We start from the raw sequence: 14,804 nt of genomic DNA on the forward strand, positions 1-14,804 counted from the left end.
CGGAAAAAAAAACTTGGGATTTGGAAAATCTTAAAGGTAAACAGTTTTGTTTTTTCCAAAACTTTTCTTCTTTGAAAAAACGTTAAGTTTAACCCCCCTTTTGAAAAATGCATCCGCAACCGCGAGAAAACACTTCACTTCATTCAAGGGATTTCGGACACCTAAAATATTGAAATATATCACACCAAAAAGATCACATATGCATGAAATATCTGATATTCCCCCCTTGTTCAAAGCATAAGAAAATAAGTGAAGCTTATTTTCAAAACAAGAGAAAAAAAAAACCTCTTTTGCGCATTTTAGAAAATATACTTAAGAATGTACACTACTGGGTTTATTTGTACCAATTAATTATCTAATTTCAGAAAATCGTTGTCTAATTTTTGTTCATTCTTTCCCTCGTTTTAGTAAATTGTGACCAATTTGTATCAGTTAATTCTCTCATTTTATTAAATTGTTGCTAATTTTTATTAATTATTTTGCCTTTCCTCATTTTATTAAATCGTTGCTAATTTTTATTATTTTTTGTTTTTTAGTCCTTTCTTTTAGTAAATTATGGCACATTTTGTATTAAGTCTGTTGCCTAATTTTAGTACATCGTTGCTAATTTTTTATTAATTAATTCCCCTTTTAATACAGCGGTTCTCAATTCCATTCCTCGCGCCCGGCGTGCTCATGCACATTTGTGGATTTAATCGTCTTATTAGTTGACACGTAATGTTGCCCCTGCGAGTGCACATCACAGGATATGTCGCCATGATTCCAGTTCTAGCAAACATAATATGTTCCATGCAAAGTGCATTGCAATGTGCGAGACTTGAATTTAAATTGGATTTATTTACAGAGGTATATGATGTCACACTTGTCCCAGTGGTTAAGAAGTTGCGTGGCCAAAGTACGTGACTGAATGTTCTGAAGTGAAGTAACCTTCAACAGATTTCGCCCTGCTCAGGGAGCAGGGAGCAATGCACATTGTGTAGGGACCATTTCAATGGGAACACAGTTCATGCACTTAGCTCCTCTCTAAACGAGCTGTATTATAAACTGAATCAGCGTGTTTTTAACAAAGAGAGAACATGGCAAAATGCAGAGCTGGGGGGGGGGGGACTGGAATTGAGATCGCTGTTTTAAAAACTACTTTTTATTAATTTGTTGCCTCGAAAACAAATTGGTTACGAATTTTTATTAATTTTTTCCGCCCTCGTTTTAGTAAATTGTACTCATTTTTTATTAATTTGTTCCCTCGTTTTATTAGTAAATTTTTGCTCATTTTTATTAATATATCTTTTTGTTCCCCCTCGTTTATAGTAAATTTTTGCTCATTGTGCTTTATTCATTCCCTTCCGTTTTATTTTTTGTAAATTGTTCTCATTTTTATTAATTTGTTCCCTCGCTTTTAGTAAATTTTTGCTAATTTTTAATTAATTTGTCCCTCGTCTTTTAGTAAATTGTAGCTAATGTTTATTATTTCAAATTTTTGCTCATTTTTATTAATTTGTTCCCTCGTTTTAGTTAATTGTGACCAATTTATTTTTGCTCATTTTTATTAATTTGTTCCCTCGTTTTAGTTAATTGTGACCAATTTGTATGCTCATTTATTATTAATTCGTTCCCCACGATTTTAGTAAATTGTAGCTAATTTTTATTAATTTGTTCCCTCGTTTTAGTAAATTTTGCTCATTTTTATTAATTTGTTCCCTCGTTTTAGTAAATTGTGACCAATTTGTATTAATTCTCTCATTTTAGTAAATTGTAGCTAATTTTTATTAATTCATTCCCTCGTTTTAATAAATTGTTACCAATCTGTACTTATTTGTTCCTTCATTTTAGTAAACTGTTGCGAATTTATACTAATTTGTTCCCTCATTTTAGTAAATCAAAGCGAGGGAAAAAATTAGTACAATGTGGTTCATGGATTTCACTCAAAATGAAGGCATAGGAATAGCAAAACAGTGGTAACGATTGTTAAAAACTAAAACGAGTGGAACACATTAATAAAACACAAGAATTAATTACCCATTCATAGCCACCCTTTTGGGGATTTTAAAGACTGAAATACTGATGAAACTGGTATGTTACAGTGTCAGATCTCATTCCTAGCCCAAAAACAACAACAAACCACTCCTCGGGTCCAGCCAGAGAACATTCAAAGCCGGAGAGACAAGCCTTAAAATTCACTATAATGTTTACACTTTTAACTATTAGGGGTGAGGAGGAAAACATGAAAGCATGATTGCTGGTTTTTTGTTTTTTTTTTCATTTTTTTTCAACGCTGAACATCAATGAGCCCACAGACACAGACGCGGTGAACGGGGCTGAAGGCACGTCGCAGGGCTGAGGGGAAGTCGATCGCTGCTCGGGTGGTTTGGCTGCTGATTGGCTCAGCATTCGCTCAGCGTTGGCTACTTCAGGAGAGCGCGGTACAGTAAGAGAGATCTGCTGGTCTCTCGCTCCTGCTCCATGTAGAAGATGAAGTCCCTGAGGTTGACGCGTGTTATTCTCTTGGCGGTTATACTGGCCGTTGACAGCAAGATCGGGGCACTGACGATCCGTCCCGGAGAAACCTGGCCGAACTTCCCCACCTGACGACACAACACATACCGTTTACATAAAACCAACGCTGCACTATCACGCGTGCTTTTCTTCATTTGAAGCGTAGGGGACTCCAGTCTTTCTTTCATTTGAAGTGCATGGGAGACTCAGTTCACAAATGCTTCCAGTAAAGTTTGACATTCTAACAAACAAAAAAATAATTACAAAAAAACATTGGGTGATGTAATGTGGAAATATATTTTATATCAAACTTTCTTGGATACATTTTTCTAAGCTTGCTGCAATGCACTCTGGGATCTGTGAAGTCCTTTTTGACAATATATAAAGGCCCCTAAAGAAGACACCAGGTTCATTTTCTTATAACTTATAATTTACAAAAAAAAAGGTTGCATTACAGTAAAAATAATTACATTAAATAATTATAAATATTTAAAAATAATTAAATTACAGTATTCTAATCCCTGAATTTTTATCAAGATTTACAATAAATTTACAGTATTTTTATTAATATTTTTGTTTCCTACCAATTAACCCTACCCAATTAAATATTTCAGAGCTTGACAATTTATATAAATCATTTATATAAATGTGTTTTTATTATTAAAATATAAAATCTGAATATATATATATATATATATATATATATATATATAGATTATTTAATTGTAGTAACTAACTTTTTCCCGGTCTAGAAATAATGCTTTTAAATGTCTTTATTCAGTATTTCCAGGTTGGCCACTCATTCTGTTAATGCTGGCTTTAAATGTCAGTTTTTAAGAGAACGTTATTTTATTTAGTTATTTTTTTTCATTATTGATGAATTCTTTTTTATATCAAATGTAAGCAGATGAGTGTCACTGATCATGTGACTATTTGCTTCCACCGAGCTCAAGATTATCTTTGGATCTTCTTAAATCAGCTGGAGATCATGATCAGCAGTTTCGTTCTATTGCCGTGCTGCGGTCAGTAAAGCTGGAACCCATACTAGCAGACTTTCAAGCTGTCAATCTCTCATAATTACAGAATTATCAGATGAGCTACACTCATTCCACTTCAGTCACTTTTTATACAGGCCAACACTGGCATAAGGGATAAAACCTAAACTGATTTTCAGCATTTCTGATGTTATTAATGTCTTTTCTTTATTTTATTTAACTTTAGTTTAGTTTGATTTGTGTTTAGTTGTTTCACTCACTTTTCCCATCTGCTTCTTTCAGTAAACAACAAAGTCAAAAAAACCACGGTTTCTTACCACTGAGTCAGTCTCCGCTCTTCAGACAAAAAAAAATACGGGTGGTAAATTCCACGCAACTCAAAATAAGACCGGAAAACGCAAGTCGCACTCTCCCACAGACGTTGCACAATTAGACTTGATTGTGGCTCTGTAAACACACAGCGAACATCGCAGGCCTAATGGAAAGGCAGCTGACGCGTAGGGCACGTTATCCGTATCTGGACCCCGCGCAGTGTGGCCCTTCGCTCTCGTCTCGGTGAGCATCAGCAGATCTGACGGTGGAATTGTGCTGAAAGGGGTTTCATTTCCCCCCAGGACAGGCAGCGCCGCGCCGCCCTCGGGGCCCGGACCTCCAAAGAAGAGATCTGGCATCAATCAGTCCAATCGAGTTGACCTCATTAAAGGCGGCATGGCCTTCTGCCATGGCAATTAACGCCAATCACAGCCTGGACCAATCAAACGCATCCATCTACCTGGACACGCTGACGGGCCTCTGGCGGGTTTGTGTGCTCAATATTCACATGCAGGTGTGTGTTTGAGAGATGAGAGAAAGACAAACAGAGACGAAGGAAGAAAACGTGCTCAGGGGAAGAAAAAAGATTGCCAAAGATTTTATGAATTGTGAATACAATAAAATGAAGGGTTTGTAAGCATCTACTGTACAGATGGTGCATTTTTTATAATATTGTGCAAAATATGCTTTCATTCTACATTTCTGTCCCTTTAGAAATCATCCGGAAAAAAGTATGAAAGTCTAAAGGATACAGGTTGAATGATTGTGCCACTCACTGAAAATGAACCGACAGAGATCAAGCTATCACCATCAACAAATAATCTGAAAATAAAAATGCAATAAAATGGCTTTTTATTTGCATTATTTATATAATTTATATTGGTATATACTAATATATTTTATATTTCTAGTTTTTCTTTTCAATATTTTGAATTAGCTTTTTAACTAATTTTTATTTTAATTTTAGCAATATTTTTACATATGCTTTGTAATTTTTTATTAGTTTTAGTTCCTTTTTTAGAATATTTTTAGTTTCAGTAATTTTTACATAAAGTTTTTTCATCTGGTTTTTTATATCTTATTTCAACTAATTAAATGTTATTTTATTTTACTATTTTAATTTTAGGTTTAGTTAAAAATAACATCATTGCAAATGCCTAGTGCACTATTTGTTCCATTTAAAAATATATATATATTGACCTGAGATTCAATCATATGACATCAAACCAAAATAAATTTGTTCCATAAAATATAATTATAATTTTTTTTGTTTGTTTTATTTGTTGGCAATAGCAGCAGCTATTTAACACGTGTGAAAAAAAAAAAAAAAAAAAGGTAAATGTTATTTACAGTGTTTAAATAGAAAAAAAGTGCAAAAATCAAACAATATAAAATAGTAGCAGATTCTTTGGAATTAAGAACAAACAGCATATATCCAAATAGCCAGTATAAATATTAATAGATGCTGTTTACACAGAGTCCTAAACAGAATGAGATAAAAATTATAAACAGCTTCAAAGAAGACATCAGTGCAATTATTCAGCTCAGTTTCACTTCAGTATTGAATTCAGTTCAGTTCAATAACTTGCATAAAAAGTTAATAAACTATGAAGTGAATTCAGCTATAAGCATCTCTACATAGAGAAGACACAGTGTCTTTATTCAGCTCAATTCAGTTTCAAGGCGTTGATTCATTTTGATTCAGTTACGGTGTATAAGCTTGATCAGTGCGCGAAATGAATTTGAACTCAATTCAGCTCAATTCAGTGCTGATTCAGTTCAGTTGATTCACTTCAGTAATCAATTATGAATCAAGCTTAGTTCAGTTATAAGCATCTCTACAGAACAACACAGTGTCATTTTTCAGCTCGGTTCAGTTTAGTGTTGATTCATTTCAGTTCAATAACAGATCGATGTTACAAAATTCATCAATCTTAAAATAAATCTGATTCAACTATAAAGCAGCTCTATAGAAGACAATAGCCTGAGTATTCAGCTCAGTACTCTCAATGCCATCAAACTGATAATATAACTGAGAAAGTTTCACTTGTGCATTTAAATGCAAGTATCTCGGCTGAAAGTTTGCCGTGTTTTCTGGCCTCAGGAACACAGATTGGCTCCGGAGCCTGCAGGGCCACACAGAGGAAGAGGAAGTGATCCGAACGCAGGCAGAAAGGTCAGTCCTCCACCGGCGCTCACGTCTTTCCTCCCACTGTACGAGTCCTGCAGCAAGCGCCAATAACCCAAACCAGCCCTGTTGATGTCTGTTCCATGGAGGATACCAATCATGCATCTCCACGCTTAAAAGTACATAAAGCACATACTCACACACTGACCAACCGACAAACCGAATGACAGCTAATTACTTCGGGATTGTCGAATCAGTCGACGAGATGTGGATTTGTACGAAGGGTCCGCGTGGAGCTGAAGGGAAGCGGATAAGAAAAGATTGTGGGAAGGCAAAAATCCGGGAGGCAAAAAACAGCATCTTGTCATTTTCATCATCGCCGCGCCGCTGGCGTGCGTAATGTCATATGAACATATCCTCATCCGACAGCTAGCACAAGGATACCCCTTATACAGTCTTGTCAGACAATTTTCTGACTGCGTGCCCGTGTTTGGAGGGGGCGGAGATAGACGAGCCTGCAGCCCCTCTTTCAACAACCACAGCAACGCTCATGACAATCCTCCAGCGGCACACCAACACACACACACACACGCACAACCTACGTGTCCTTCAACACCATCAGAGCTCGAAAAACACTGACCACTGACCGGTAAACGAGTGATCAGACCTCATGGTACCACAACATGTGTGTGCTCAGATACATTCAAACTTTATTCATTACACTGCTGAAGCTGATTTTGGCTCATACTGATCTTGAAATGTGAATCAAGATCTATGTTCTGTTTTTAAAAACATACAAGAAAGCCCGATATGATTTTCATGATATTTGTCAGTTTAGAAGAGAACGTAACTGAATAAAACCTTAAAACTGTACTAAAATCCTTCTACGTTTTGTTTGCAGGACATCGAAATATAAATAAAGATATATATATAATCAAGTAAGTAAAATTGTTAAACTCCATAGTTTATAATATTCTCCATCTTATAATAAAATTGTTGATTTTTTTTTATTTAAAACGTTAAAAGAGTAACATTTTTAAACTCCATAGACTGATATGATAAAATTAAATGAATAAAAAATAAAATAATAAAGATTTAAATCTTGCGGATTTTTTTTTCGAAACAAAGGAAATCAATCAAATCTGATTAATAACAAAATGAATAAATAAAAATATTAGATATTTAAATCTGTTGAGAGACTTGATATGACAATCTTATAATAACTCAAATAAATCCGAAATATATTTCTAAAACAAATACATTCAATTCCTAAATGTCATAAATAAATAAGATTTAAATATGTTGAAGAATTCAATATGACATCTTGTAATAACATCTTAAATATTTATTTCTAAACAAATCAATTAAAGTCCTATATCTTAAAAATAAATAAAAAAACTAGTAAATAAAGTTATTAGATTTAAATCTGTTGAGAGTCTCGATATGACGTCTTATAATAACTCAAATAAATCCTAAATATTTATTTCTAAACAAATCAATAAAGTTCCTAAATCTCCTAAATCAATCAGTCAATAAGTAGATAAATAAATAAAGATTATTAGATTTAAATGTGTTGAGATTAGATTTAAATTAATAGATTTAAATGTGTTATCTTATAATAACTCAAATATATCTTGAGGATTAATTTAATTCCCCGAATAAAATAATTAAATAAAATATACAGTAAAACAAAATAATTAAATTAAATTAAAAGAGTAAAATTTTTAAACTCCATAGATTGATATGATAAAATTAAATGAATAAAAAATAAAATAATCAAGATTTAAATCTTGAGGATTTTTTTCTAAACAAATGAAATCAATCAAATCTAATTAATAACAAAATAAATCAATAGAAATATTAAGATTTAAATCTGTGAGAGTCTCGATATGACGTCGTTATAATAACTCAATAAATCCTACAATATTGATTTTCTAAACAAATCAACAAAGTTCCTAAATCTCCTAAAATCTATCAGTCAATAATAGATAAATAAATAAAGATATTAGATTTAAATGTGTTGAGATGGAGATTTAAATTAATAGATTTAATGTGTTATCTTATAATAACTCAAATATATCTTGAGGATTAATTTAATTCCCCAAATAAAATAATTAAATAAAATATACAGTTAAACAAAATAATTAAATTAAATTTAAAAGAGTAAAATTTTTAAACTCCATAGATTGATATGATAAAATTAAATGAATAAAAAATAAAATAATCAAGATTTAAATCTTGAGGATTTTTTCTAAACAAATGAAATCAATCAAATCTGATTAATAACAAAATAAATCAATAGAAATATTAGATTTAAATCTGTTGAGAGACTTGATATGACGTCTTATAATGACTCAAATAAATCCTAAATATTGATTTCTAAACAAATCAATAAAGTCCCTAAATCTCCTAAATCAATCAGTCAATAAATAGATAAATAAATAAAGATTATTAGATTTAAATGTGTTGAGATTAGATTTAAATTAATAGATTTAAATGTGTTATCTTATAATAACTCAAATATATCTTGAGGATTAATTTAATTCCCCAAATAAAATAATTAAATAAAATATACAGTAAAACAAAATAATAAAATAAAATAAAATAAAATAAAATAAAATAAAATAAAATAAAATTATTAGATTAAAATTTGTTGAGAGAAACGCGATATTACGTAATAATCCAAAGATATCCTGAGGATTTATTTCTAATAAATGAAAAGTTCAAAAGGCTGGAAATATTTTGGGCTTTTCTCTGTTGTGCTCCTCACCTGTCTGTCTGCTGTCTCTGAACTTTTGACCTTCCGTCTGTACACAGCTCCAGTTGGACATCTAACAAAACCCACTCGGTTGTCATTCTTGTTCTGAATGTGAGGCATTTTACGTTTCTATATTTCTCCCTACAGTTTTCAAAAAAATGGGCGTTTATAGTCTTGAGATCAAACCCAGCTGATAACAGGCTGGCACTTTTATTTGTAAAACCGATCACAGACTGTGTAACTACTTAATCTCGTGCCAAAGAATCACTTTCCCTCTGCGTGAAGCTCACGGACTCTGCCAGATTAGCTCCCGCTTTACTAAATTTACTTTGGGTTAATAATGTATGTTTTCCACTCCTGCCGTCTCGGACTCTCTAATATTTTCACGGTTGGCAGAAAGCCGAAGGAGTCCATCTTCAGCTGCTTTCTGCTGATCAGCGTCTTTCTTTGAGTGATTTTGAGTGGCGTGAAGCACGGGCCCTTGATGCTGGAGCCAATATTGGACCTTGGCTGCGGTTTCACCTCAGGGCTACAGGTTAATGGTCCACTTTACCAGACACACACACACACACACATTACCAATACTGCTATCTCAGCAAACACACCAACAGAAGACGGCTGAATATGAAGCGGTAGATGAAATCAGAGAGAAACACAGATGGAAGCGCCGTTACAGGTCGAAAGAACAAACTGATGAAATCTGACAGCGGGACAATGAGCTGTTTATGTCGGGTCGACTGAAATGAGTTTGTCAATGACCACCGAGAAAGAGAGCGAGAGAATTAATTTATTAAATATAGCCATTCCACTTAAATATATGTATATATAGAGAGAGAGAAAGAGAGAGAGAGAGAGAGAGAAAGACAGACTATATGTATAGATATATATATCTAATATACATAATAATTATATTAGATATTATTATTAATATACATTAAAGAGAGAATAAGTGAATTATTAAAAAATTATATAATATATATAATGCATATTATATATGTGTGTGTGTATACATATATATATATATATAATTTCCATAATAATTTACAAAATTAAATAGACACTTATTTTATGTTAAATTTCAAGAATCTCAGGAAAAAAATTTTTTTTTATATTTTTTTACCCAAAAATAAAAATAAAAAATATTGAAACTATATATTTATTACAAAAATTTCCCACATAATTCCTAAAATTAAACAGAGAGGCTTTGGAAAGTAATTAAAATATTATTTTAATATTAATATGTGTGATTATATGAATAATAATTTATTAATATTTTAATACAACTTAATATAATTATTTAAAAAATAATTAGAGAGAGAGAGAGTAGAAAGAATAAAGACAAAGAGAATAAGTAAATGATTTTTAAAAATGTATATAATATATATAATGCATATATATATATATAAATGTGAAATTTCAAGAAATTTAAAATAAATAGATTAAAAAATTATTCAAACCAGAAAAAAAAAAAAAATCATTTTCTTCCCAATTTCCCAATACTATTTTTTATAGTAAAAACATAAAGCAAAAAACAAAAGCTAAATGGTCTTAAACAAGCATCATGTTTATATGCAGAATATTTCTTACTCATTGTGAAAGTGACATGCACATGTATTCAACCAAAAAGCGATCTTAAAGAGCTTTCTTAAGCAGAATAAACCAGACGAACACTACTGTTCACCATCACTCAGAGTCTGAGAATGACTTCAGACATGATGGACCGGTGCTTTTCCATCTAGGACTTCAGCACACTCTCTCGTTCTCGTTGTTGTCAGTCCCTCCCATCATGTCAGAGCGACTGAGGGCCGAGCCAAGAGCCAAAGCTTTTCCACATGTCTACCTCCGCTCAGAGCGGCACACCCAGAGCTCGCCGCGGGCCCCGAAGCCTCTCGCTCTCCGCTCCACACCGGCAAACGGCCATTAATTAAGACCAGAACTCCCTCTCACTTTAACTCTCCTCCTCCTTCGCCAGGGAGGAAAAGGCCCGATGAGGACAATTCGAAAGAGTTAGCAGATGTCGAGTGATTGCCCGAGGCGTTTTGACATCGCCCGAGTGATGTATTTGATGTGGAGTTAATTCAGCTCCCAATAAATGTATAAAGAATTACAATAATAATTCACAGATGTATATTGGGTGGATTATACACGCAGCCCTCGCTTTGAACCGCGCCCACGGCAGCCAAGATTAACAAAAACAGGAGAAAAGAATGAGGTCTGTTTTGTTTTTTCGGCCTTTCTGCTAATCAAAGGGTCAGAGAGGCTCGAGAGTGCGGTTTACACACCTTCACGAGATTCAGATTCACTGATTCGCTGGAGAATCTGTTTGATTCGTCGTATTGTTTTGGTCTCTGATGAAGGATGTTAAATAATGAAAATGATAATTGGAGTCATTCACTTGATAGAGAGAGAGAAATAAATATATAATAAAAATGTATATAATACATATTACATATTATACATAGTGTATACATATAATGTATATAATAAATGTTAATAAATATAAATGTAATATCAAAAAATTATTAATAATTAATATAAAAACACTTCATATTTCATATATATAGAGTAATAAACATAATTGATATAATATGTGTGTGTATGTATATGTATATTAATATATGTATATTAAATGAAAATAATTTAATATAATTTATTTAATATTAATTATTTTTAAATGATAATTTAAAAAATAATATTTTAATAAAAATATTATTATTAATTAAATTAATATAAAATTTTATTATTATTATAATTATAGACGTTTTATATATTTTTTATAATACATAAATCTTATTAAAATAAATGTAATTATGCATGCAGCTTTTATGATCTATATTAGTTATATTAGAGAGACTATATTTATACTGAAAATTGATTTGTTGCACCACAGGACAATTAAAAAATATCCAGTGAAGAGGAAGAGAATTAAAATATCACAAATTAAGTCCAGGTAATACCATGGTAATCTTAAAATTGTTAACATTTTATTTAATTTTATTTTATTTTTATGGAGGCTCATAAAAAAAGTAAATATCATAAACTATGCAAATGTTAATTTGGGTCATTCGCTCACTTAGAAAATAGTATTGCAGTGGAACCATGGCAAAATATCAAATCATAGAAATATATGATTGCCTCTATGAAATAAAAAAATATATAATTCATTAACATTTATTAAAACTTACTAAAATAAATGTATTATGCATGCTGCTTTTATAAGCTCATTTTAATTAAGACTATATATATTTATACTTATACTATGCATTCTTCACACCACAGGAACATTTAAAGTTAACTAGTGAAAGCAAAAGCAGCATAAAATAACCCCAGGTAATACTATAGTATTACCCCCATGGTCCAAAAAATACAAGTGCTGCCCAACAGGCTGAATCATATACTAAGTGGCCTAATTTCTGTTGCTGTATTAGATTTTATGCAGCATAAATACTGGAAAAGAGAAACAGAGAGAGTCCTGCTAGTATGATCTTGATGAAAAATGGCAGAATTGCATTCAAAACAAACAACTGCAATTCGCCGCCCAACTAAAGAGCAACAAATCTCAAAAATGGCGGGGTGGTTAATGCCCGATATAAAACACGAGGAGAAACACGGCCAGCGAGCTCCATGGCGATGCATAGCAACTGCAGAATTTCAGTCAAGGAGAAAGAAGGCGAAAAAAAAAAAAAAAAAAAAACACCTTATTACTTCTAACTCCTGCAAGCCATTTTGGTCTCCAAAGGTTTCAGAGCGCCTGAGGCGCAGTGTCTGCAGTGTTTCGGGAAATGACTTGCCTTCGCACGAACACGGCTATGTTCTGCAGCAGCCGCGCTCTCAGCATCCCCTCTCACTCGCTCCTTAACCCTTTCCTGCCTCGCGCGCCTCTGACTCACAGACAGCCGGCTCTCGATTGCGAGCAGCCCTGTCGCTGTTTCGCTTCACACCCACACAAACGGCATCTTGTTTGGCTACTTAAGCATGTGAAAACAAACATGGCGATGAGGAGGTCATGCACGACGGACAGAAGAGAGAGAGATAGATGTACAGGTTCCTCTTCTCACCCACTCGAGCATCAGCAAACTCGTTGACACAACACATAATTAAAACATCTCGCTGGAGGTCAGGAATTTTCTAATTAGTAGACGAAGCCGCGATTGCGAACGCCTCGAGTTGGAGCGTCCGCAGGTTCGAGATGAAAGCATCTCCCTGAAGCGTATCTCTGACGGGTTTCTACCTCCCGAAAGGGTCAGTGAGCTAAACGCCCGGAAACTTTGCTGGCAAACAAAACTTTCCTTGCTGGGAAACTTCAGTTTCCAGAGCCTGAGAGAAACAAACTCGCTAGACGCTGAAAAAGAGAGCTAATTGGCAGTCATTATTTTTCTAGAAAATGCCAGTTTTGAGAGCGGTGAAATCGAGCAGGAACTATAATTAACTGGAAGTTCGTTTCGGGGTGGTGGGGTGGGGGTTTCAGAAAGTCTGTTCCTCTCAGAACCGGCTGAAACGCTGGTTGCACGCTGTAATGCACGCTGACTATTTGTTCCCATAAACAGAGCAGTTGTCTAGAAACAAACTCTTTTGAGCAGAACCGCTCAGCCGACAGAGTTGCGTGAAGATAAACAGGGGAACACGACCCAAACACGTGAGCGTATCATGCTATTTTCCACCGCCATCCACGCTGACCCTGATCTCCTCTGACTCAACGCAGAAAAACTCACAGACCATTAGAACAAGACTCCAGTCGATTCTTCCCAACGAGCGTCACTTGTGGAACTTTAAAAAGTGGCGCATTAAAAATTCAAAGCGTTTCACATATAAAACGAAGCCAATTAGAGTTCGAACGGGAAGCCGGCGTAATGAGTTTCAAGTCTAAACGCTCTCTTCCTCAGAAGATCCCGCTAATGAGGCCTTGTTGGTTTTGCCATCCTCACGTTTTAAACACCTTGGTTTGGAGTTATTTTTAGGGCTATTTTAAAATTTAATTTGGATTTGGAAATTGAAGGTGGAGCTAAAGATAACAGCCAAAGCCTTTGTGGCGAGAGTTAAAAGAGCCACGTGTTGCAGGAGGTTCCCAAACGCCACTTTTTGATGTCTTTCTGAAAACTTTTTTAACACTAAGAACCTCCGATGAGGCACAAAGGGTGACCTGACAGAAGGAAAACAACTCTTATAAGGTCGTTACAGAAAAGCGCTGCACTGAAGAGTTATTTTTGAACGTGAATGCAGGAGAATTAAAACTTTCTTTTGACGCTGATGTGGCGACCGAGGCCCCTACATCAATGCAAACAATCGACGCTGTCAAATCCTCAAGAAGCGAGAGAAGGAAAAAATATATCTCCGTATGAATAAATAATGCATGCACATAAATGAGGGATGATGTAAATTTAAAAAAGCTTCAGAAGAGCCAAAGCCTTCGCCCTCCCACGAGTCCCAAGTCTATTCAACGTTTGTGAACCTACTGGGACAGAAGTCTGGATTCTTCAGGTCGTCAGGCTTCTCAAACTTCTGTTGATGCAATAACAGTCATGTTTAATGTGATTGTGTCCCAGAAAAGAATTAAGACTCACATCGATGTTCCCAAATACACTGAACTCTATAGAGCGAAGAAGCATCAGGCTGTTGTGTGCAGGTCAAGCGCTGTAATGCAATGCTTAAAGTGCATTACAGACACAATTTGCATGACACAAAAATCATATGCATTTATTTATTAAGCAGAATGATTGAATGCAAAATGAATGTCATTCAGAGAATAAACATATTTTTAAAACAACAAATTTTACCAGTCAATAGTTAATAATTAAGATTATGAAAGAAGTCTCTTCTACTCACCAAGGCTGCGTTTATTTGATCAAAAATACTGTAAAAATGTAATATTATTATTATTTAAAACAGCTGTTTTCTGTGAATATATTGTAAAATGTGATAAAAGCTGAATTTTCAGCATCATTACTCCAGTCTTCAGTGTCACATGATCTTCAGAAATCATTCTAATATGCTGATTTTGCTGCTCGAGAAAACATTTCTGATTATTATCAATGTAGAAAACATTAAAATACAAACAGAGCTGCTTCATATTTTTGTGAAAACCATGATACACTACCATTCAAAAGCTTAGGGTAAGTAA

General features: G+C 33.8%; 1 protein-coding gene across 1 annotated transcript in view; it reads right to left on the bottom strand.

Annotated features, from left to right (window-relative positions):
• Window positions 1-2,273: 2,273 nt before the first annotated feature.
• The window catches only part of LOC109072510 (transcription initiation factor TFIID subunit 4-like), a 94,007-nt gene continuing 81,476 nt past the window's right edge, over window positions 2,274-14,804 (bottom strand). The window contains 2 exon segments of the mRNA XM_042775845.1: window positions 2,274-2,582; window positions 3,905-4,152. Coding sequence (XP_042631779.1) covers window positions 2,403-2,582; window positions 3,905-4,152 — 428 coding nt within the window. The 3' untranslated portion in view covers window positions 2,274-2,402.

This window comes from Cyprinus carpio, chromosome A18 (assembly GCF_018340385.1).
Source record: "Cyprinus carpio isolate SPL01 chromosome A18, ASM1834038v1, whole genome shotgun sequence".
Taxonomy (NCBI): domain Eukaryota; kingdom Metazoa; phylum Chordata; class Actinopteri; order Cypriniformes; family Cyprinidae; genus Cyprinus; species Cyprinus carpio.